Source organism: Patagioenas fasciata, chromosome 8 (genome assembly GCF_037038585.1).
Source record: "Patagioenas fasciata isolate bPatFas1 chromosome 8, bPatFas1.hap1, whole genome shotgun sequence".
NCBI classification, from domain to species: Eukaryota; Metazoa; Chordata; class Aves; order Columbiformes; family Columbidae; genus Patagioenas; species Patagioenas fasciata.
Window position 1 is genome coordinate 22,744,927 of NC_092527.1, and position 26,365 is coordinate 22,771,291.

General features: G+C 37.5%; 1 protein-coding gene across 9 annotated transcripts in view; it reads left to right on the plus strand.

The window, feature by feature from the left end:
* Positions 1-26,365, plus strand: part of PLCE1 (phospholipase C epsilon 1) — a 157,581-nt gene that overhangs the window by 71,485 nt on the left and 59,731 nt on the right. Inside the window, exon 1 of one of the 9 annotated variants that reach the window (XM_071811920.1) lies at positions 8,931-8,964. The exons of 7 other annotated variants lie outside the window; for them this stretch is intronic. In XM_071811920.1, the coding sequence (XP_071668021.1) occupies positions 8,946-8,964 (19 nt within the window). In that variant the 5' untranslated portion in view covers positions 8,931-8,945. Of the gene's footprint in view, positions 1-8,930; positions 8,965-20,473; positions 20,582-26,365 lie in introns of those variants that run through there. One more of the 9 variants, XM_071811919.1, reaches the window with a different exon arrangement.

Genomic DNA, 26,365 nt, shown 5'->3' on the forward strand with positions numbered 1-26,365 from the left:
CAGTATTCTGAATTCAGGACTGCAGTTATCATTAATGGGTGTATAGTTTTAAGAAGAAAATAATAATTTCCATGCAGATTGATTTAAAAGGTTATTTTCATCTGTCCAACATCCTCTCTTACTGCTGGATTTAACTTCTACCATAAGCAAATCTCATCTAAACCCGAGAACTTTTAATTGACATGGATAACAACTCTGTTGTCAAATGCAATGGAGGATTTATTGCAGGATACAGCATGTTATTGGAATACTTCACTTAGTAGTTGTTTGGAGGTGTTGAAAATGGAGTATACTGATCCTGGTGTGGTTTAATATTTACTGTGGTTTAACTCTGGTAGGCAGCTAAGTACCATGCTGCTGCTCACTTAATCTGCTGCAGTGGGATGGAGGAGTGAATTGGTGCAAAAATTCGCAGACAGATTAATAGATAAAGCAAAAGCCGTGAGAGCAAACAAAGCAAAACAAGGAATTCATTCACTGCTTCCCATCGGCAGCCAGTTGTTTAGCCCTGTCCAGGAGAGCAGGGCTCCATCACACATAATGGTTGCTTGGGAAGACAAACGCAGTAACTCTGAATGTATACCCTTCCTTCTCTTTCCCCCAGGTCTGTATGCTGAGCATGATGTTGTATGGTGTGGAACACCCTTGCTCAGTTGGGGTCAGCTGTCCTGCCTGTGTCCCTTCCCAACTTCTCTGCACCCTTAGCGCACTTGCTGGCAGAGTGGCATGGGAACCAGGGAAGTCCTGACACTGTGTAAGCATTGTCCAGCAGTAACTAAAACATCCCTGTGTTATCAACACTGTGTTGGTCACAAATCCAAAACATAGCACTGTGTGAGCTACTATGAAGAAAATTAACTCTGACCTAGCCAAAACCAGTACAATAGTGAAGGTGATATTTCCATCAGCACTTGTGCTGTATAGCTCTCCAGAAATGGTTCAAACTGCTGTGTGTTTCATCCTGGCCCTACAAACCTTTTTGAAAGAAGATAGCAGTATATCTAAGTTTAGAGCATCGCATAATACAGGGAGACCAGGGAGATGAAAATAAATGTTTACTTTGACAGTCAGAGGTTGTGAGTGCCCATGTAGGAGTGTCAGTGCTGTGCAGTGCCCTGAATTAATATCAGCAACAGGAAATTAAGATTATGTCTTTTCAGGAAGTGTTTCCGCATGTTGTTCAGCCTGTTGAAGAACAGAGGGAAGACCCTTTCTCTGATTTTGTTTTTACTGTTTTGATCAAGAATAGCAAATGTTTCTTCTTACTGTGTTTCACAAATTGTGACAAGAAAGTTTTTTCAAGTGTTGACTTGCTCCCATAAAATTTTAAAGCATGGATTCTCAGATCTTTGTACTTATTTATTTATTTATTTGTTAGTAGAACATGTCTTTGTTAGTAGAACATGTCTTACAGTTTTTCATTTAAAATTCTACTTGAGAAAGGATTTGTAGGAAGATATCGTAATCCAACCGAAGGTCCAAGCATGAAGGTCCTGATGGAAGTTCAGGTGGGCACTGATGTGATGTTCGTTTCTTTATGAAAGAAGGAAGTCATAAATGCCTGGTTTGTGAAGAATAGTGCAGTGTAGAGACACTTGACCTATTGCGGACTCATTCAGACCTGCAGTGGGGTATTCTCCTGGTGCAGGGAAATCCCCTATAGTGGTTGGTTTGAAAACAATCTAGGCAGCCCCAGATAATAATGCTTCAGAATATGACTCTTTCTCGTGATGTCACTAGACTGAAGTGGAGGTAGTATGAGCATCATTGCACCATACTTCACTATACAGAGGTAGGGATGCCCAAAGGTAGCAATTATATTGATTACTTGAAATAAATAAAAGGAACCACAACCAAATGAAAATGTGAACACCAATAGGACTGATATAGGTGGAACTAGAATGCATTATGAAAACAAAAAGTTATATATTTATTGTAATGTATCTTCAAAAGTAGTTGCAATGTTTTGTAAACATAAATAAAAGAATTCTTGAACTATCTAGTTACCGTTCTTTCTTCAAAATCATTTGTCACTATAAATTTTGTGATACCTAAATCATTGTAAAGAAAAGCTGAAAGAAGTGGTTAATGATCATGAAATAATTATAGTAAAATATTCTTTGTGGTGGATACAGTTCAACAGATCTTTATTTTGTAAAGATGTGCTGCATAAAGGTGCTACTGAAGACTTGCTATATTGCATGTTACTACTTACAGGGTTAGACAATGACAAATACTTTTGTATATTAGAATAAAAGTTTACACATCTGAGGCTCTGAACTGATGGTAAGTGGCATTCCCAGCATCAACTTCCATTACCTCTCTCTCCTTCCTGTGTTCCTAGAAACTGATTTCACTTCAAAAAATCCTGTAAAAGAGGGGAACAATAAGCTATGAACTCACCTTGTCCTAGTGTTGCCACTGAGAGCTTCATTTTGTCAAATCATGTCCTAAGTTAGAGATCTCTAAATTGCCTTAGAGATTTGTATATGTATTATGGATTTCAGTTCCAAATATTTACCTATTAGAAAGACAAAATACTTTGTGCTTAACACTATGTGATTAATATTTTAGTTTTTCATGCCTGTATACATTGTATTTTAATTAAACATATCACTACCTTTTTGCAGGCATTATGCAAATATATTCTTAAGTGTGAGAGGACTATTTTTATTTTATTCAAAAATATGGATTATATGGCTAATAGTTTAATTTTGTAAAATGTTTGGGAGTTAGGGGTGTTGTATGTGCATCTTACTCTAAAATTACCAGTGACAAATGATTTTGAAGAAAAAGGCCTTTTAATAATGTATATGAAACAAGGTTTAACTCAAAAGAGTTATCTTGCAAGTAAACATAAAATTAAAGGCTTTGGTTTACTGGCTTTTAAAACGTGTTTTTAAAAATAAGTATAATTCTTTCTGTTCAAAATTAGGAAACAGCTTTGTCAAGCCTTCTTTTTAGGGCCAGGAAATATTGTCTATCTCCTTTGTTCTTTTGGAAGTTCTTATGCTGTCACAGAAACGTGTCCCGCTGGAGGAAGTGAAAACTAACAGATGTGTGACTGTACTGAAGGGAAGAGTTGAGTAACACACCTATGCAATTTTTTCAGTGAGGGTGATAGCTCTCTTAAGAATCAATTTCCATCTGAACCTGAAAGGTATTGTAAAAATAATTATCGTACATTAGCTAATCATGAGTGGTTTATTATGGAGTTCATTTATAGGCTCAATGCGGTCGTGTCGTTAGACATGTGACTGTGAACTGTAAAATATTACTTAATGGGCATGTGACTGGGCAGCAGGTACAGAGCCGTGTTGCTTCTCCTCACGCCTTTTGGCTTTGTGGGAACCACATTTCCACATTTTAGTCCCCTTTTTTTTGTTAACTCAGTGGTACTCAGAATTGCACCAAAGTGCTTCACTCACGCAAACTTTTTACTGTTTGGGTTGTTTTAATTGTGAAAATATACAAAAGTGTCCCTATTTTTTGTCTAGAACATAATGACTTACTGTCAAACCTTGTCCAGAACAGTTAAAAGAGCCAGCAGAGCATAAACCTCTTCTTCTACCCTCTCATCTAGTCACTTGAAGCCCTCATAGCACATCAAACACAGTGTATGTACCTTTACTATTCAGACTGGGAATAGATGCTTTTTACAGAGGTGAGAGACTCCCAGGGAAAGTACTCGAAACTCTTCCTTTTCTCTGACCAATTAATAAAAAACCAACTATTTTGCGCACTTGTGTTATCACTAGTTACACCAGCATGAGGAAGAATGAAGTTCTTCTGGTAAGAAAGTCACAAGCTATTTAGAAAGTTACAGCTCAGACTAATAACTTCAGTCTTGAAAACTGTAAAAAGCTGACGCACTGGGATCAGAGAGTGGGTGGACTGCTGAATTCCACACTTCATGATTTCTGAATTGCTCTACCGGGCAGCCCACATACAGATTGTATTGCAGTATATCCAGTCTTGTGCCAAAGACATATGTAACATGATATCAAGGTCCATGTCGTGTACATGTGTATCTTCCACCAGATAAAAACATTCCTTAGTTTTGCTACAAGTTAAACTTCTGTACAGATGTGAAACTGTGGACACAACTTAGATGGCTGTTAACTCCAAGAATAATTATTACTGCACTTGGAATGATTTTCAAGACAGTTCTTAAAAAGCTTCAAAAGTGGAAGTGAATTTATTTATTAAAACCAGTCTGTATCAGCCAATCTTGAAAAGATCTCAAGGGCTGTTGGATTTGTGTTTGCAGGACCTCTTCTGGACCAGACAACATTCCACTACTTTTCTTTCAAAATGTTTGCAATTCCTGGAGATAAAGTTCAGCACTCTCTTGCATAATCTGTTTAAAGAGGAGCCCATTACTTTAATGGGGAGTGACCTTCATTATTTAAAAGGAAGACTTCTCAAAAACCCTTGTGTGTGCTGTAGTTAGGGATTTTATGGAGTATCTGCCCCAGATATAGGGATTCTGCAAACATAGAGTCCCTAATGCTGGGATAGGCTCCTGGTTTTATGTCTCCCTAGCACTATGCACATTGTGAATTCTTTGAGTTCAGTCCTTCAGGAGTTTTTTAGTGACCTGAGCTGCAAACTTTACAGTCACAACTAGTCCAGCTCCAGGAAATACTGTTCTAAGGTTTTGTTCAGTAGCTAAGGATGCTGTGAGTCCCCAGGGCTAGGATGGTCTTGTAGGCAGATCAGCTGCCAGTGTGGTAAGTTCCAGAGGAAGCTGGCAAACATGCTAGACCTCCAAAGCCAGAATTCCCAGTCACGTGGATCTGAGACTGAGAGTCTTTACTCATGTAGGGCTTCCTCTGTAGGAGACTTATCTCTCGGGTCTGGAGCAGCGAGCCTGCAAGCCCTGCTCTCAGATGGCTCACAGAGATGTGAGGCTCCCGACTGAGGAGCTGCGATTCAGGTCCCAGTAGCACAGGGACAGTCTGAGAGTGGACTCCCGGGAAACACAGATGCCTAGAGTTCCCACAGCTGGTCAGTTACATTCACATCCTTGTCAGCATCTTACAGAGAACTTAATTTTCATGTATGAATGCTGAAGACTTTACAGCTGCACTGTTAGCACCTCCGTATGTGACTCAAAATTTCTGGTTAGTAAGAAGTTATGAGAATGTCTTTCAATGGGGTTTGGATTGAAACCAGATTTCTTCCTGTAGAAAGGAAATCCTGCTTCTCAGCCTGTTCTGTTTCTCACAAATGGATTGTTACAGAAATTTGTTCATAGTTGTGAACGGGCCAGAGCTTTCACTGGAATCGTATTTGAAGACGCAGCCATTGTCACAGTTTATGTGGTGCTGACATTTTTATGCAGAATGTGGAAAAAAATGTTTTGCCTTTTTTTTTTCATCCTAAAGAAGTAACTAGAGTATGTGAAAATGTGTGCTTTGTATTAAGAGTCATTGTTGGAAAGAAACTTATACCCTTCCTTCTCTGCCTCTCCTGCCGCCTCACAAGGATAACTATGGCTTTGTAATCTAAGAAAAACAAAAATGAAGTGAAAAGGTGTCTGAGGATGGAGCAGACTGCAAACATTTTGTGGTGGTATTCTTTTCACTTTTGCATCTTTCAAAGCTATTAAAGCCTGATGCCACTTTCTTAAACGATATAAATTAGACTACATCCTTGTTTACTTTTCACCTTCCAGAGACAACTCACTCAGATCTTGTTAAACAGACAACAATTTTTAGCCAAGAATAGATGGAAACTGATTTGTCATAAAATGGAGGCAGACTATATTGACCTTAAGAAAACCTACTTCATTCATCCCTCAGCAGTCAGAGGTTACCCTTCTGTTATGAGACTGCCAGCAGCAAAGATTAGGTAGCAAACATGACCCAAGTGTTTTTCCTGCTTCCTTTTCTTGTACCCTTTGCACAAGGCTTATTGTTACAATACTGGGGAAATTCCAGGATCCCTGAAGCTGGGGCAATTTTCTGACAGCTATATATCAGAGTCGTGGGTAATACTAAGATTATGTATGCATTTAGAAAGCCCGGCATCATTTAGCTGGTCTATGTGTGTTTGGACCCAAAGTTTAAGACCAACTGGAGTAAGGGATAAAGACAAATGAACTGAGATTAAGATATGAAAATATGAAACGTGTCTCAGGTTGAGAATCTAAGATAAGAAGATGGGTAAGGCAATGAACTCTAGGAGAAGAAATCAAATCCAGCAGATAGACAGTAAGTAGATAATGTGGCCTGATGCAAGGGTGTGAATCAGGAAACTGAGGATTTTATGCTACTTGGTTAGCTCCAGGACGTAGGTCAGGAAGACCAGGAACAAGTGCAGGTCACCTGGTCAGGGGCAGAATTAAGAGTGACATGGCAGGAAGCACAGATCAAGGCTTCCTTTAATCCAATGTGTTTAATTCGTTGTAGGCACCAGGATTTAAGCTCTGCCAGCAGAGCTTGTCTCATCCTTGTAGTCCTCTTTCTGAGTGCGGTAAGGTGTATTGCCGCAAGATGAAAAGACACCTAATTGATCCAGGCAGTAGATTGAAGTTAACTAAGTAATCTAAGTAAAAAAAAAATTAAAATATTTTCATCTGTACAATTGCTCCTTTGGGCAGAAGAGGTATCATACTCACAGGACAGGAAGGGACATGTTTATATAATATGATCTAGATATCCTAACTAATGTATAGAGCGCTAAGCAATCAAGAAGCAAAACTCAGAACTGAGTTTCAGATGGGTTTATATAGATTTTGGTTCCAATAGGATTATGTGGCAGTTTGGTACACTGATGATTCCTTAACTTGTGTAGCTGAACCTCTACTGACAGCAGTATTTTTGTTGGTAGTCTATGGGTGGTGTTTCCACCAGCAGAAAAAAAAATGTTTAAACTCATAGAATGAATCTGACACTGCTGTTAGAGCTTTGTTGTGAGGAAGGGAAAGAAGAATGTACTAATGTCTGCGGTTGAGAGATGAGAAGTTTGTGCAAAGTGATGTTAGTTTTAAAATCAAACTTATTTTTTTTATGACGAGTAATTAGTCTTCGGGAAAAAAATAAGGGTTTAATCTCTAAACTGCTTATCATTGTTTATTGTTTTAAAAGTCTAAACATTTGTTTGAATGGGCCTTGTAAAAGTAACGTCTATGGGAACTTTTAAAGTGTAGAATGGAAGTTTTTTGGTATGTTTATGTTAGCATGTCAATCAGAAGCCAAAATAAAAAATCTGAGGACTTCAAGATGACTTGAGTCATCTCTAAAGATTCCCTTGAAGTTTTGTTTCTAGGAAACAAATTAGAAGAAAATCAACTTTTATAGGATAATACTCTTTTATTTATAACCAGGCACTTTTTTATTATTCAATTCTAAGACACACTGTACCATTTTCTTCATAGCATCAAAAACATTCTCAATTTTCTCTTTAGATTTTCAAATATTTGCCTTTATAATTACGCAGAATCACAGAATGTTAGGGATTGGAAGGGACCTCGAAAGATCATCTGGTCCAATCCCCCTGCCAGAGCAGGAACACCCAGATGAGGTTACACAGGAAGGCGTCCAGGCAGGTCTTGAATGCCTCCGGAGTAGGAGATTCTTTAATATGGACCCTGTACTGATCAGAAGTGTTTAATCTAATGTATTGTTTTGTATTTTTGTAAGGAGGCAGCATTAATAAAATTGGTACCATGGTGGTCCTTATGTTGTCATATTTAATATGAATTCTTCAGAAATCTTAAGCGTGGCAGTTTTCAGCTGGAAGTTGGAAACAACACTAAATTGTCATTCTTCCAATTAAGAAAGAATATGTTAATATTGTCAATGAAGGAATAATGGTGCATTGGCCAGATTCCATGATGGTTCCTCTGGTAGAGGCTTTTCAGACAAGACATATATTCACCGTATAAACAAAGTGACTCTAAGTGTACTGTTCACATTCCAGTTCTGCACAGATCGTGCTCTCAGGCTTCCTGGGGAAATGGAGAAAGGCTTCTTGTGGTAGTGTTTTGTTTTTCAGCCTTGTGTACTCAAGCAAATTTCATGACTAACTTTTCACTGATGTAGTCCTGCTGCTTGTAATAGTGATGTAAACTGTGAGTAGACAAGGCTAAGGTTTGAATGAAGAAAAGAAGTGATAAAAATGCTGGAGCCTGATATTAACAGCTGCTGGGATCAAGGTAGAGTTTTGGTGTCTATGTATTTCATTAACATAGATGCAGCCTGAAAGGCTGTACTGTCTAGGTCCCCCTACTTGTAATGTCTTTACAGTTAATTACACTTCTGGAAGCCTCGGGAAGGTTTTCTTCTTCTTTGCTTCTCGAATAAACTTTTTTGGATTGTTGGCTAAGTCATAGCCTTTTGTCCCATAAAAGCTAATGCTATTGCCTTTTATTAGAGACTCTAGAGCAAAGTGCAGAATAGCTGTAAAGGTAGGGCATTTGCTAATAAAGAAACCCATGTCGCGGTTTTTGTAATGCTTCAGCTGAAGTTTCCTAAAACAAAACTAACTCGGTTTATTGCTTTTGGCCTGTTTAAACAACACTGATATAAATATAACTTGTACAAAAGCATGGGTCTAGGCTAGCTTATTTCTTAATATATTTAAAGACAAAAATCCAGCAGAATTTAAATCATGCTTGTTTGTAACTCTGCTGTCAAAATAAAATGCTTTTAGTCTTAGCAGGATGTATGCTCATCCTTAATTTCTGAACTTCCTTCCATTTGAATCCTAGTGTTTCAACTTTTATCTGGGGAGGTGGGTAACCTGACCTTTCAGCGAGCCAGCCAAATGCACGTCTTCTTCATGGCTTACACAAGGCATGTCAGTTATGCATTTTGCCACAGTTTGTAGCTTTAAACTGAGCAGCTGTTGCCTGACTGTTAGTTTGGACAAGTGCAGTGAGCAGACTTTCTGGGAGTACCTGCTCTTCTGGCATTTTAGGAGGAATCTAAGATTCAATGGAAGACACGACTGCTGGTAAGATTTGCATTTCTATGGCTCATAGTACACAGTTCTGATTATCTGTAGGTGGTTTAAACAAAGTGATAGTTTTATTTCCAGAGTTAGAAATAGATTGGGTGGTAGATTTCTAATCTAATGTTGGATCTATAACGTCTGCATTTAAATAACAATGCTTCAGAGATACTTAAAACTATTGCTAGGTGGAAAATGAAGTAGTGATTTAATATAAACAGTAGGAATTTAAAGCCCTCTCTCAGTCTTAAGTCTGTATTTTGTATTTAAACTTGTTGGAAATGGAACGGAATATAAATATTTATAAGTAATTTAAGTATACTTTGCATTTATTCAGTTCACATAGCAGCTATTTTGATATCAAATTATGATTTGAGACTTTGTTTCTTATTCTACAAATATAAGTGATTTACAAAAAATACTGGACAAAATATGAATGTCAGATATAAGAAAAGGTTTTTAAAGTAATAGAACTAGGGAATATTTTTTCTTCCCTGAAGTTTATATATTACTGAAATGCTACAAATTAGTAGCATATTTTTGAATGTAAATCCACTTCTGTATTTTTTCTTTTTCTTTAGCAAGCTTTTGGTTTTGAATATTCAGTATACAAGTTTATAATTTGTAACCAGTTTGTGTTTTGTGGATGCTTAAGTAAATGGATTTTTTCCCCCTTCTGAATGATGTGAGTGCATAGCAGCACATAAAAGAAATGTTTTGTTACTAACTGATCATAAATAAACATCTGTATTTACATTTTTTTTGTAAACTGGGACATGTAACTTGAATTAATGTTCATAAAATTTTACTCTGTGAAAGGAGTGTCTTTCATCTGCTCACCCTCCGATTTCCCTAATCTGGTTGTTAGCTAAAGACTCTGACAAACACTCAGCATTCAAAGAGATGGTATCCCATTGCAATAGAAAGATTGTATTGGTTACCAACACCTTTATTTTCACCTCAGAGACTTAGGGGAAAAAAAAAAAAAACTAATACTAAGTGTATCTGTATTAATTGCAAAATAATGGGGTTTTTAAATCCCTTTATTCAGTCAGTGATAACGAATATATGATACCTAGTCAGGTTACAAGAAATGGAGAGAAAATTATGTTAGTTAATTTCAGAAATATTAAAACTATAAATTCAGCTCAGACCCTGCCTTTGATCGCTGATTTGTGATGTTTTTAGCTTTGATTTGAGCTAGAATGATGCAAGCATTTTGTAGAAAACAAGCTGATATGAGAATTTTTGTTACAGCATAATTTGTTCAGTTTTTTTTTTTAGAGGCTTCATATTGATATAGTTTTCTAATGTCTAAGTGCTTGCTTTGGAAATAGTTATGCATAAAGTTGCATTACTACACATTTTAATAATTCTGAAGTAAGTAAATTACCAGTGAGATTTATCAAGTGCAAATGGAAAATATTTTGCCTGCAAAATACCAGGCAACAATAAAAGAACCAGAAATATGATGTAATGCAAAAAGTACCTTTAATTACTTCTAAGGTTTTTGTACAGCAATTAAATATTTTATCCTTCATTTCCCATGGACTTGGTACAACAGATTTCATACATGTTTTAAGCTTTCTTTATGAAGTGTTCAGATCTTCTAGAAAGGGGGACAGGTCTGATGCTCTTGCATTAGGTCTCTGCTCTCCCCTCCTCGATGACCATTTCAATTTCTCTTTCCTCTGGTATTTTGGAGCAAAACACTTTTTGACTTAACCATATTGCTGCAGGCAGAAAGAGTATCTTCTGAGAACATTTTTCTTTGCGGGAGGAAAAGAAATCTCGATCTGGAAAATCTATAGTTTTGAATGCCTTTTAATATGTTGCTGTTAGGTTTGGAGAAGATTTGATCTGAACTCTTCACCTGTCTTTGCTTGTTCAGAATTACATTGCAAAGCTCTGCAAAAAAATTGAACAGAGACTTCTTTTACCATTTTCCGTATTGAAGTGGAGTAGGGATTGAATTAACATGAATATGTATGACCTTTTATAAACATTCTTATAAGATTTTTTAAAAATAAATTGCTCTTCTAACAAGTTTCCAGAAGTTTCAGATTGGAATTCAGAAGTATTCAGATTGGAAGCACTATTAGTCTTCAGACCCTGATCCTGAAAATAGCTTTAGGAATAGCTATAGCCATTAAACTACATGGGTTTGGTTTTTTCTGTTGACCATACTTTGTTCTGTAGAATATTTGTGGGTAATACTACCATTTCCTACTGCCTCCAGATATGGAACTGTAGCCACTGGAACTATTGCAAGTTCTGCAAATCTCAGGAGGGCATAATGTGCCAAATGTCCAAGGTTGTTTTCGTCCTGAGCTGCACGAGGTCATGCTGGAACTTGTAGGTTGAAGACTTGATAGATCTTTTTAGAGATCTTAAAAATTTCATTTTTATTAGTGAGTGGATAAAATAAAAATAATGTTAACAAAACCCACAGTAAACCATTATGGCATTAATGATTCAAGCTAAGAAAACAGTACGGTAACTAATTTGAACGTTAAAAGATAAAAAAATGTCTAGTGTGGTCAGAAAAGAATGCTTTTGCCGTATTTGCTGAGAGGAGTTACATCATAGTAATTAGTTCTGGTTTTGTGTCAGTGTAGCCACTTTCTTGACTGAGAAAAGTTAATATTTTATGAACTTATTTGTAGTGTCATACATTAAAATACCATGAAAGTGTTGTTATTATTTAAGGTTAATAGTGTCTTCAATTTGAGGGAGAAAATGAACATTAAAAGTAGAATTTTCTTCTAGGTTTCAAACCGTAGTAACATGCTGTTCTGTAACTGCCATGAAGTGGAAAGGATCAAAAGAAATCACATAGTTGTTGTCTACCTTGTAGGTAAAGGATTTGTGAATATAGAACCTGCTAAAAGCTATCAACAAACCATTCAAGTGCGTGAGTGGAACACAAAAGAGTTGCTGGCTTCAGGTACTGGTTGTCTCAAAGATGGTGGTAGGATTTTGCATGCAAGCTTAGTGTTTGGGAGGAAAAAACTTCAGGAATTTTCTATAACCATTTATAGAGTGAATTGCTTTTAAAAAGACAACAAGGGAAAACTAAAATATATTTTAAATTCCTGTATGCACAAAAAGCCTGAAAACTGCAGTTTTTCATTTACATTTCGACTTACAGCAGACTCTTCCAGACTACTATGTTCCTGCATATTTGATCTCTTTCTCATATGATTGAAAGTTGAAGAACTGCAAGCACACTGGGTGTCACAAAACAAAACCGCAATATTTGCATGGTTTGGAAACTGACTACATTTTTTAAAAGGGTAAACAAAATTGCCCTTGTTCTGTTACTTGCTGCCACAATGGATGGGAGCTACAACTGCTTTAACAAGCAGTTTAATGATGGTAGAATGTTAGTACTTTAATATTTATTTTTTTCAGTAATAGCTACAATAAAAAAACAACGGAGTCATGAAAGTAACAGTTTTCTGATTCTATTGGGCAGAAGATTATATCACTTTTTATGTCAGCATGGGAGGACTGGTGAGAAGCATCCTGCAAAAAAGCACTTGTTGGTCACAGTGCATCACGAGCTGTCTGTTGGTTAAATACACCATGTTGTGGTAATGTTTATTGTTTTACTGGGAGGCAAGAATAAAGAAGTTGTATGTAAAAGGCATGGAGTAGTCCTCTCAGTCTTTTCACTGCTGACTGTCCAACTTTGTGCACTTTCTATGGAGAAAAGTTTAGATAAATAATAATTACCGCAGTACAGGAGAAGGTATTTTATGTCTGCTGGGAGTGGAACAATAAATGGATCCAAACAGCAGACACCTCACTATAGGTATTGTGATAGAAAGGGGATTTGACAGATGGGTCCGGTTAAACTGAAGGACTTCTCGTGTCACTTGAAGAAAATGGACATAGGTGGTGTTGGCTGGCATCACTAGCAGGACAAAGGCAGCAAAGGAGGTGAGAAAATAAATGCATATGACTTTAATAGAGAGGGACTAATTTCAGAAAGAGGTCTTATGGGAAAGCTTGAGATTAAAAAACAATAACAAAACCCACAAAATACCCCAACCAACACCAAAACAATGACAAATGAAAAAAAACCCATTAGTGCTTGCATGGACATTGGCACATCATATTTTAAGACAGGAGGGCAATAAGAGCATGTAGTTTGGGAAAGTAAGGCAGCTTATAGAAATGCAAAGTCCGGTGTCAATGGAGATCACTAGCTATAGTCTGACATCCTTTTAAGATGTCATTTACTTAAACCCAGTTGTCTTATATTTTAAGCTCTGGAGTTGAAAGGCAGCAGTGCTACTGTACAGCCTTTGGAGGATGCCTTAGAACTATCATCCGTGTGCCTGGCTTTTTCCAGTGTTCAGTGACACTCACAAAGGGGGCCGACTTATTTCTAGTTTGAGTTTGTCTGTCATCAAGGACCAACTGTTTGTTCTTGTTATGCCTTCTTTCTGCTGGGTTAAAGTATTTAGAAACTGACGTATTTTCCCAGTTGGAGATGCTTACAAATTTACTACAGTGAAGCCTACTCTCAATTCTCACTTTATTTACCTAAAGTTATGCATTTCTGATCTATATCTCCTCCTCTAGGTCTCACTATTCAAGTGTGGAATAATTTTATAGCATTCTTCTGCACACTCTGTGGTTTGTCTCTTCTTTAAAAACATTGAAAAGATGTGTTTTTGGCACTTCCTTTTCTGCCACCTCCCCCCCTTAAAAACATTTGGTTTTAGTGTCTGTTCTTATGTTTTCAGAGCCATGGCCTTTAGGAAGCAGAACTCCATTTCATACACAGGATCTGCATTTCTTGTGTTGAGAATACTTCCTATTTCCAATGGATCTAAAATGTGTACACTAATGTGACCACATTTGCTTCACTATTAAAGTGATACTTAAAAGTGAGGTAAAATGCTAAACTGCCACATAAAAATAATGGGGTCATCTGTGTTGGAAGGGACTGTGCCAGTCATCTATTCCAGCCCTGTTCATGGAAAGGCTGATGTGTGTTATTTTTCTAGCTGTTTTGTTTTCTTACTGTGTGAAAAATATTGTTGACAAAGTTGGCCCTAATTCCACTTTAAACCTTAACCACAGTACAAGCAGCAGTGGCACCACAAGAAAGGGAAAGAAAGAGAATGGTTAATTTTTACTATGTCATTTTAAAGAAACAATTAGTTGCATTTGAAGCTTTCAGATTAAGGGAGATATCTTAAAATCTGAGGAAGTCATCTCAGAAGGTACTAATTTTGAGCTTGTTTTTGGACAGCAAAATCATTAGTTTTGAAAGTTTTTGTGTTAGATAAGGACTGCAAACACTTTTTCTAGTATAATCTGCTAAAGCTAAAAACAAAGACACAATTCATTAAAAAGTCTTGTGACTGTTTAGAAGAGCTTTTACGTAGTGAGTGTATTAATCCTGTGAAAACCAAGTGGAATAAATACTTCCATTTTTAAAAGATAATTAGCTACAACAGTGTAATACATATAGCCATGCTCTGTTTGGTTGAACACAATCTTGTATAACTGTGTCTTTTTTAATTTAGCTTACGCTAATTCCCAAAAGACATGAACTAAACAGAAACAATTATAGAAAATAATTGCTTATAGCAGGATTTAGTCTAGCACAACTATAGTAGTTCACTAGTGAGGCTGTAAAAAAGCTTGTATGGATAAATAATTCTTTAAAACATTTTTGTTTGGGGTAGAAAGAAGTAAGTGATATTGAGGCAAGTCATAGATGTTGAAATCTCTATTATGACATTTACATTGATCTAATATTTTGTGTAGTCTTGTTGTTTTACTTCTTTTGGCTTCCAGACATATGTGTGACTTGTTTGCTGCAGTCTGCTGTATTCCACTGATCCCTCCATGGCTTAAACTCTTGAGTCACTTAACTGATTTCAGTTCTAAGGCTAAATCATACAGGCTCTCCACACTGTAATTTAAATTCATCTGAAGGAAAGAAACAAAATCTTCTCAGCTTTGACTTCCTGGCAGTTCTTGTTGTTGTGCTGAGTGATTTTCATTAAGCTACATGATATTTTTGCTGGCTCAGGACTATAGATTCTTTCATGGACTTCACAGCTTTATTAAGCATAACAGTGCTTCCACTGAGGTAGATGAATGCTTTAGAACAGCTTTTGAGGCCATCAGGGAATTTCAGCAGACAACTTACTAGTTCATGTGTTTTGTATCAGCAGGGTTAAATCATGACTATTGAAATAAAATTGATTGAGACAGCTGGTAGAAACAGAGTGGAAACTTCATAAGCCAAGTAGGGCTACATTTAATGGTTGTTTTCCAAAGGCAGGCAGTTTTCATTAAATAGTTCCTTGAATTTAGGCATTCCTGTGCTCTGCAGTACTTGAGTAACTGGACAAGATGGGAACAGACATTCCAAAAGGTCTAAAGTCAAGCAGGTGAGGCAAACAGCTGGCTTGGCTGAGCAGGGATCTCCTTCTTGATCTATGGCAACAAAGGAAGTATATGGTCAGTGGAAGCAAAGTCTCATGTCATGAGAGGACTACAGAGATGATGCTTGCCACTGTAGGGAAGAAATTCGTGTGGCCAAAGCTCAATTAAAGTTGAAGCTGGCCAGTACTGTGAGGAACAATAAAAAGGACTTTTTAAAATATGTTAATAGCAAACAGCAAGCCAAAAATTACATGGACCCAGTACGTAATTAACATGGTCACCCTATAAACAGGGACATAGACAAGCCAAGACATTTAATACTTTCTTTGCCTCAGTCTTTAACACTGAAGATGGGCTCTGGGGCCCCCAGAGCTCTGGACTAGAGAACCATGGCTGCAAGAACAATAAACTCCCAATCACTCTGGAAGGATACTTAAAGAGCTGGCTGATGATGTCATAGAGAGACCTCTCTCCATGATTTTTCAATGCTCTTGGGAATCTGGAGAGGTCCCAGTTGACTAGAAGCTGCCAAACGTTGTCTCAGTCTTCAAGAAGGGCAGCAAGGATGACCCCAGCAGCTACAGGCCTGTCAGTCTCACTTCTGTGCCTGGCAAAATTACGGAGAAGATTATTCTGGGAGCTATTGAAAAACATCTAAATGATAACACGGTTATTGGTCCCAGACAGCATAGGTTCATGAGGGGAAAGCCTTGCTGGACCAGCGCTATTTCTGTGACAAGGTTACCCACCGAGTTGACCAAGGGAAGCCCATCAGTATGATATTTTTGGATTTCGGTAAAGCTTTTGATACTGTCTCTCACAGTGTATCCTTCTGTACAAGATGTCCAGCATACAGCTGGATAAACACACAATACAGTGGGTGAGCAACTGGCTGATGGTCCGGGCTCAAAGGGTTCTAGTAAATGGGGTTATGTCGGGCTGGTGACAGTCACTAGCAGGGTTCCTCAGGGATCAATCTCATGGACTCTTCAATGTCTTCTTAAATGACTTGGACAGAGGGACCTGAGGGAATGCCAAGGAAGTTTGCCAATGACACAAAACTGGGAGGAGCTGTTGACACTCTCAAGGGCAGAGAGGCTCTGCACGGGGATCTGGACAAATTGGAGAACTGAGCAATCACCAACAGCATGAAGTTCAACAAGGACAAGTGCCAGGTTTTGCACCTGGGACACAGCAACCCTGGCTGTACATACAGACTGGGGGATGAGATGCTGGCAAGCAGCTCTGCAGAGAAGGATCTGGGGTTCTGGTCGATGGCAAGTTGAACATGAGCCAACAGTGTCCCTTGCAGCCAAGAGGACCAACCATGTCCTGTGTGCATCCAGCACAGCATTGCCAGCCGGGCGAGGGAGGTGGTTGTCCCGCTCTGCACTGCACTGGTGTGGCCTCACCTGGAGCACTGTGTGCAGTTCTGGACGCCACAGGATAAAAAAGATATAGAGCTAGTGGAGAGTCTCCAGAAAGGGGGCTGCAAAGTTGGTGAAGGGTTTGGAGGGGAAGTTGTATGAGGTGTGGCTGAAGTCACTATGTCTGTTCAACCTGGAGGAGATGGAGAAGAGACCTCATCATGGTCTACAGCTTCCTCACAAGGGGCAAGAAGTGGCAGGTGCTGATCTCTTCTCTCTGGTGACCAATGACAAAACCTAAGGGAATGGCAGGAAGATGTGCCAGGGGAGATTTAGGCTGGACATTAAGAAAAGGTTCTTCACCTAGAGGGTGGTGTAACACTAGAACAGGCTCCCCAGGGAGGCAGTCATGGCCCCAAGCCTGGCAGTGTTCACTAAAAGATTGGACAACACCCTCAGACACATGGTGTGAATTTTGAGGTTGTCACATGCAGGAACAGGAGTTGGACACGATGATCCTTGTGGGTCCCTTCCAACTCAGGACGTTCTGTGATTCTATGGCTCCTCTTCCTGCTCTTTCCTAAAGGGTCTCTTGTCACATGTAATCAGGCTTCAGGGTGAGACCAAAGCAAGGAAGGTAGTGCTTGTTACAAAATATATTTCTGAGGATCTTAAAGCTGAAAAGCAATTTGCTTTTGTGGTAATTGTTAAAAATTGTGCAGCCAAGGAGGACGCTGCAGCATATCATTAACTCAATGCAGGGATTGCTGATGTGGAAGATCAGTGCCCTCAGGCTAGAGAGGAACACTTCAAGACTGGGGCTCTGAAGCATTGAAAATGTCTGTTGTTTCAGTTTTGCTGTTATTTACATTATGAATGCTATATTTTACTGCAACTACAGTTTGTATGGTCTTTCAAATTTAAAAAGTGCCTAACAAAAGAGTAAAATATGAAAAATCAAGATCATGAACTTTAAAGGGTACCCAACTTTATATACATGTTATTTTTAACTTCCTTGTTTTCCATAGGTGTATGTGTATTCTCAAAATACATTTTTGTTTAACTTCTGTTCTCACTGATTCATAACAGTTGTTTTATTCTTAAAACTGAAAAATTCTTTAATTTCTATTTTATGTAAATGAAAAAAATCCAAATAAATTTAATTTATCAAAATCTTGATCAAAATACTCAAATATTGGAATCTGATCTGAGATTCTTGTGCTCTGTTTAGCTACTGGATATTTCTCCATTGAGGGGTTAACTCAAAGCTGTATGTGTTTTGATTTTGTTCCGTCAGTGCACAGAAACCCCTGCTTTGATTTTGGACATGCTTTGTATCAGTTTTTGTGGGTGAGGGTAAAGCTTGGGATCTGCTTTCACTCAGGCAGTTACTTGTTCATTTTGCAGTGAGAATTGTACAGTACTTTTTCTAGAACACTCTTCCAAAGTCAATTCATAAATCTTCCATTTTGACTATTTTTTTCTTATGTGCTGGAATTTATCTGGCAATTTCTATATACATGTATTAATCATTTGAACTTAACCTTTTGTGTGCTGTGCCGTGTTTGTATCCAGCATTTTAAAAGGTCTTTGAATACAGATACTGCAGGGAGAATCCTCCTGCTGATGTGTTGCTCAAGTCAAGCTTCTGATAGACCAGGACCATTCGGACAACCTTTAGTAGAAAGAGTTATGAAATGTATATGAAAGTGGGATATTTCTGAAAACACCTCTAGGAGATTGACAGAAGAGGGGATTAATTAGATGAGATTTTGTTGTAGGAAAGTAACAAATACACTGAGGATAGTTCAACGACAAGTGTGGCGGTGTCATATTAACCTCTTTACAACCTTTCCACGTATCTTTTACACTGTGATAGAAAGGTGTAGATTTACAAGTTAGCTGTTACTTCCCTTAATTCCTTCACCCAGCCTTCATGATGATAGTTGCCTCTGAAGCAATAGAATCTTGCGTCTGCACTTGCACAGTGTGGGCTGCAGCATGCCACAGCAAGACAAATGGCATGTTGGTATCGAACAGCTTTTGAAATCTAATTTTCAGCCAGCCAATAGGACACTCACTGTGTGCCTACCCAACTTATAATTAAACGTTCTTCTGGCAAGGATTCTGAAATCAGGATATAGTTCAAGGAACTATAGCAATAAGTGAAGGTCCCCTAAAGAGTAGGGCCCAGGGGGCTTATTGCCAGCTGCGCAGACTGGAAGCAATAAGGCTGATTTCTGACTAAACCTGTAGATAGTGAATCTTTCCAGACTTTTGGCAATACACAGGTGCATAAAAAATGTTTGCTGGCTGGGGTTAACCCACAATGTCACACCAATTCTTACACAGATGTTCTTGAGGCATTGCTGGTCATCTTGTGTATGCATGAGGATGCAGTCCCAGCTCTTTGCTCATTGCCCCAAAATGGAAAGGAATCAGGAAACCAGCACCAAATTTGATAAAGTTTGTTTTGAGATCTGCTATTATTTTTGTAGAGTCAAAACTACTGTTAAAATGCTACTATTTGTATTTTTTTTTTCTGATGAGTATACAACCAGAAGCAAAATGAATGGATCCATTTATTATGGACAGGTCCGTGATTGTTTCTATCAGCTGTAGCCAGTACCAGCCAAACTGCACACAGAGCAGGAAATGGTTAGTTAAACGTGTTGACAGTATATGGTAATTCAGAGACAAGCAGCCAAGTTCTTCTTTTGTACCCTGCAAAATATTTCCATGAATGACTCAGGCTAGTGGAGCGGTAAAAGCCCTGGGATACACTGCCAGAAATCTGAGCAGCAGTGTATATGTAATTACCCAGGGCAGTGTGTAGCTGTAAACTGGGGATGATGGGAGGCCGACATGGCAGTCTCAGGTGTGATGAAATCATGGTGATACTTTAAATTCCTTCCATATATTATGTTAGTGCTCGTGTGTAAAGTTTACAACTAAGATCTTCTGAATCCACAAAGAGAGTTTATGTGGGTTTTCAAGTTCATACTTATGGGTAGGAATTTCTGAAAGTGTAATTATTAATTTAAAGTTAATGTTAATAAATTCTTCATGTTGATCTTTAACTCAGTTTTAAATCCGAATGATGTTTCTCTGTGCATAGGTTTTACCCTGTAAGAGTGTTTGTACACAACTTTTGTGGTTAAAAAAAAAAAAAAATTCCCATGCCTATACTTCTCAACTATCCTTATACGAATGTAATTTGTTTAGTCAACTTAAATCTTTTTGAAATCGGAAAACATATAGGCAGGTTGTATCTCTAACTATACAATAGTTGCAATTTTTTTTTCCTCTGGGATTTCATTTGACTGATGCTGTGATTGCAATAGATAAAAAAGGGCAAACAGTTCAGAGTCTGGTTTTCAAAACTGAACTGTTTGCCATTTCCTAAAACAAGAAGTGACTTTAGGAGTAAGTGTTCGTTGTTACTAGAACTATATATATTCCTGTTTGCTGGATTCCACTATGCTGGTCATTTCATGAGTCGGGATTTTGTGGTATGTAATTGTTATTTAATTCAATAATAACTTAGTATGATTGCTGCCTTTAAAAACAGATCCTCTCTAGAGGTTTCAACACTCTATTCAACAAAAAAAATCTCAGCCTCAAGAGAAATATCCGTGTGTTATAGTTTCATAGTGATCTGTTTCCAGCAAAATTCTGTTCTAGAGGTGATTTCTACCTTTTTTTTTTTTCTTTGTACTGTAGAAATTATTGTTCTTTTCACCTGGCCCATTGTGATGACATGCTGCTGCTCCACCAGAGAAGATCACCTTCTCCAATGTCCCTCTATTACCATGATCAAATTAAAGTCAAAGCAGGTATTCTCATACTAGCTCTGAAGTTTACTGTTTCTGTTCCAAACCTGAAAACAATCTTGTGCACCCAGAGTGTGTCTGCAATATTATTTGGTCTAATAAAAGGTTATTTTGCATATAGCCCATGACTGTATTAATCATCTTTGCATCAAGTCATCATCTGGGAATCTTCCTTTGCTCACAGTATTATCTCCTGCTTACTGATACTAAGGTCATACTGGACTCCAGTTTTATTTAGTGCAAGTGCCCTGTGGCTCCAGAGCTCCCCTGCTATTAATAATAATTTATAATCCATACTGATACACAGTTTTAATAGGTAGCTCATGCTGCTAGATTTAGGGATATGGAGAGAGAGGATGTGCATCTTCTGATTCTTTGATTACTTGACTCATAAGTTAATTTGAAGAAAAAGTGGGATCTATTAATTTCAGTGGTTTCTACAGTGAAATGAAACTTGAACTCGATCCTGTTGTGTGGCAAGCTTTCCACTGAGACCCTTTGATACTGGAGTGAGTTGTTTGCAGTCAAAATCAATAACAGTGAATTCATGTTAATTAAAAGAGAGATGGAGTTGGTTTTAATTATACAGAAGAGGAACAGGAAATTAACAAAAGCTTGTTGGTTTGGTTATTATGGTACTAAGATATGTTGTATCCACGAGACAGCAAAACTATGCTAACCCAGTTAAGCTGATCTGTATCTGAACCTGGTGTTCAATTAAACAGCCATATGCTACATACATATTTATGTTTGATGGAGTTTTTATTGTCCTCTTCCTATTCTTCTCTATTATACATCTGTATTTTATATATTGACAGTTGTTCACCTGTGACTCTTTTTTGATCTTTTTTTTTCCCATGGTCTGCTTTTATTTTCTTACTGTAAACATAATCTGTATGTTCTCTTAAAGCATATGAACAGTTGGATGTTGTCTGTAGCATGGCTGCTATTATATTCCATTTATTGCATTACCGTTTAATATCAGCAGTGTAATTACTGTGTAATTTCAGTCCCAGTAGCATAACTTCATGGAAGCAGTCTGTTGTCAGAAAAGCAACTGAGTTATAAGATGTTAACATAGGTTGAATAATTACTTTTACAGCTGTCGAAATCTGTTTTGTGCTTCCCCCAGTAGCCTTCTAGAGAGTGAGCACTTCTTTAGTGATTGCAGTTTTCACTTTCCTGCTTTCAAACTGGTGGTTTTTGAATGTATAGAGAGAATACTTTTTTTTTTCTCAAAGTGTAAAAAGAAAAGCAACCTAGAAGTAAAACGAATGCACAAATTCAGTTATCTCATTTGTCTATTCATCAAACTTTGTTGAAAGTTAATTTTCACGGTTTTGGCAGATGTACTCTTTTGAGACTGTGCTTATTTTAAAAATATGGTGGCTTTTCCCTGGATGTACTCCTATGTGCATCGCACATTCCTAGAAATATCAAATGTAAGAGAAGTTGTGTTTGAGTTGGGATGAAAGTAATTCTGTACAACAGTCCTTACTTGGTCACAATTCACATGGAAAGCAATGTGATTTTATCAAAGTACAAATTGCATGGTTGGCAACTGTAATTTTATGCAGCATTAACACTTCTGACATTGGTGTGATTACAGTTGGGGCTGTATTTATTTTCCTTCTGTCTTCATATGAATTCCACCTGAATTTTTGCTTAGAGAAAACTGAGGGCAGCAGCCCAACATTTGTATGATATTGTGTATTAATAAATGATATGTCCACAATGAAATAAAATTTAATAAATACTAACATTTTAATTTTAGCTTGACAAGAAATATGGTAAGCGTACAGATATTTTTGATTCTATGGTTATGACATATCACTTGTCACATAACTACTGTATTTAACAGAACATACAAATGTCAAAAAAATCTATGAATTATTGCAGATAATTAACACTAATATTCTAGCAGTATTTTTCATGGTTTTATTTATTAAAGTTTCTTTGCGTTTTTCTTTAAAGTGAACTCCCTGTTTTTCATATAAAAAAAAAAATACCGAGTCAGCTCCTTGGTAGTGCAGCAGCACAAATGTAATATGGTTCAACAGAAAAAAACACCAGAACAGTTCTTCAAGACTGTCTTTTAACATCTTTTGTATAGATACACAAAAATGCATGCACATTTTTTACATATTTACATACTTGAAATTTATTTTTTCAGAATAGATTTTTTAGAACCTCTATATATACAAGATGTATGGAAATTCTAAATTTTGTAGTCATAAAGGCTAAGTTAACTTGAACTTAATCTGTTGATAAAAGAACTCTTTACTAAACTTTACAGAAAGTTTTTTTAAAAATAAAAATTAGTAATTCTTGAAAATGTTTTTTTAGAGTTTGTGACGAGCTTAGGCTGAGTAATATGCTGAAACAGGCATTCTGTATTTTTCTCCCATTCTTCAATAGATTATCCTTTTGTTAGAGAAGATGAGACCTTTTTGCTTCCATGTGCATCAGCAATGATTAAGTAAACCCAAGTCCTGTTTTTTTTAAAGCTAGACAGAGGTTATCTTGTTTTGATTAATAAAAGCCATGCTTGCTATTTAGAAGATTATCTGCTTCAGCTGTTTATCAGAAGGATAAGTAAAGCTATTAATTCCAGCTTCAGACAACTGGCAAATGAGTAGTTAGGGTCCTCATTTTCTTCTGCTAGTTTTAGCATTGACTTGATGTGGTAGAGCACATAGAATAATACCATTTACTCCAGAAGCAGCTGATTTAATGAGGATTGTATCCTTGACTCTAACAAAACCTACTGTGATTTTGGTCTGAAAGCAATTCCATTCTGCAAGTTAATCTAAGGACCTGGTCTTTGAAGCACAGAAAGATAGGATCTATTTCCTGAAGAACGTAAGATGACAACACAAGATGACTTGTGGATGAGACTAGTTAGGGAGTTTTATAGCAGAAACAGGGAAGTGCAGATCAGTTCCTGGCATGAAAAATGAGACATGAAAAAGAGACCAAAAAAAAGTCCAGAAAAACAAAATTGTTTAGTATAGGCAAATAAAAAGAGAGAAAGAAAGAGATTTACACTTGCACACAGTGTAAATCATGAAGGGTGGTGAAGCTGAAAATGAGGATCCTGGGTTTTCTGTGATAAAAACCAGAAGACTGGAATGAGGAAAGATAAAAAATAAGAATCTGGAGAGGTGAAATATTGTCAACAACCAAGAATTGCGAAGATGTGAATTATGGATGAAAGAAATATTTATAGGTCAACAGAAATAAGTCATATTTCCACTTCTTCAGTATTTATACGTTAGCCATGAGCTGTGAATCTTCATAATTCTGTTTGGCCCATGCACCTTGCCTTGGCCATCACCTGCACTCTTGTTGCAGCAGCTTGTTCGTGGTCTCTTACGTTAAAGATGCAGTGCTTGTTTAATTCTTCCAGTTTAATGGAAAATTGAGAAATACTAGTTTGAAATTGATTTTATTGAATCAGGAAAAGTTATATTTATTTTCTATCTTCTTCCAAATCCAGCAATACCAGTGACTGATCTTGTTTAGCCTGTAACTTGAATCATCTTGCCTTAGCTTCCGCAAAAAGATTTTATTTTTGATAGCTTCATTTTTCTGTTAGAATGAATCTTGCTTGTGAAGCCTTCATTACAGAAGATAATGATTTCATTAAAGGCTTTCAAAATCTCTGCATTAGCTTTCTTCTGGACTTGATCAATGGGCAGTCAATCTAGTGAAATAAAATTCAAATGAGATATTGCTAGTAGTTGCAGGCAGTCCGGAAATACACTGTGGAGCCACCTTCCTATCTCTGGTCACTTTAGTGTGTGTGTTCTTAGATATGAGAGGCTGTACAAAGTGTAACCTGAAGGCTGATTATACTCGGACAAGGCAATGTGCAACAGGATCACAAACAGTGCTCTAGCCTCTTGCAAATTCAGTGTCAACCTTTGCCAGTTTTTGAGGTCTTTGAGCAAAGCTGAATTTCTGAGACAATGTGGAATGTAGATCTGTTGGAAGTGTGAATGTGGGCTGGCTTTGTAGTCGATACTCTAATGGAGAAAGTGAATTACTGAGAACACACCACTGAGTCCCAACAGCAAGCCAGTGCATCAGGGAACAGCTCATCTTCACTTGCGTGTTACCTCTCTTCAATCAGTCGCTACTTGACTGGGCAGTCCTTATAGAGTTACGCCTTACTTTCCTTCTATGTTGACAGATACAAGGTATATATAACGAGTTACCAAATAAACTGATTTTGCAAAGCACCAGTATTTCTGTGGCATTGTGTTGTCCGTGCTACTTGCTATCTTGTCTCCTTGTGATCACCCACAGCTGAGCCATGATCTGTGCTGTCTGGTCCAACTGTCCTTTCCTGGCCTGTGTCCTCTCCAGTGCTCAGGTGCCACTAACAGCCACAGCTTGTTAGCAATTGGGCTGTGTTAGTTGTCTTCTGGGAGAGCATCTTCTGGTGCAGTTTCGTCTGAAAAGGGTCCAGTTTGTGTGCTCCAAGACATTAAGGGTATCTGGGAGATTCACTTTAAAAGTGCAATTCTGATCTAAAATAAATTGACAATGTAGGCACGACCTGTGTACCCTCAGTTTCAGCAGTGAAGCACAGGAGTGGCTGATACAGGCTGTATTTTGCCTGCTTCTGCCTTCTCCTGCCTGGGCAGCTCATATTTCCCAGGAAAGTCCTTGGGTGAGAAGAGCTGTTATGATTTCCATATCCTTCTCATTCTGAGATAGCACGGGTTGGGACAGTGACAGTTTGGAAGACGGAATTGGAGTCTCATGTAGAATCAAAGCAAACAAGACTGAAAGGAATCCCAGAAGCTCACTGCACTTGATCTGCTGCCCAAAACAAGATTGGCATGTCAACATGGTGTTCTTAACTATTTTTTTTCCCCACTGATCTTTTTTGCAGGAGTTTTGGTGACACAGATGTCTTGATACCTGCAGATACTGTATAGTGCTATCCTTGAAGTTATATGTTTTCCCCACTATGTAACCAGGATATTGTTTGTTGCAAATTGAGTCTATTACGTTTTTCCTTGCCAGTCTAAATACAGAAACAATGACTCCTTTACTCTTTCAGAAGCCTCTTGGGTATTTGAAAATTTCTTGACAGGTTCTGTTAGCCCAAAGGCTTTATTAAGGGCTGCTATAATTTATTTTTTTGACTTTTGGGAGAATATATAAAGAAAAAGCAACTTTCTGTGTAACTTCCTGCTGATCGATGATATGGTTTGCATAAAATGATTATATCAAGGGAAACCTCAGGTAGTGTGTTTTGTGTTTATATAAGAGGGTGAATTGTAATCAGTCATTCCGATCTTGGGTTTCTTTTAGAGAACAGAAAGCATATTTGCCCCCTCTATGAAATGAAAGCTTATTGATATTAAAAAAAAAAAAAAAGTGAAGTAAAAGCTAGATCTGGAGCATACCTCCATTATGTTTGCAAAAAATCTCTAGAGTTATTTTGTGAAACAATGCAAAAATTATTAACTCCTTTACCTGTGAAGGAAGAAGACTACAGAATATATTACTATGATTGTTTATACATTTAAGTAATTCTTGAAAAATTATTGTTCAGAGAACCCATTCTAAACCTATCTAGTTGGAAGACTAATACTCACTGTTTTGGAATCATTATGTTGATGTTTCAGGCTTCCCACACGGTCTTACAAAGCTTGGCGTCTTCCTTCTTAGGAAAAGTTTTATTTTGCAAGGGACATCACTGCCAGGATATTATAAAACCACCATGAATCTCTTGTAATAACAGATAAAACATGCATACTCCCCAATATA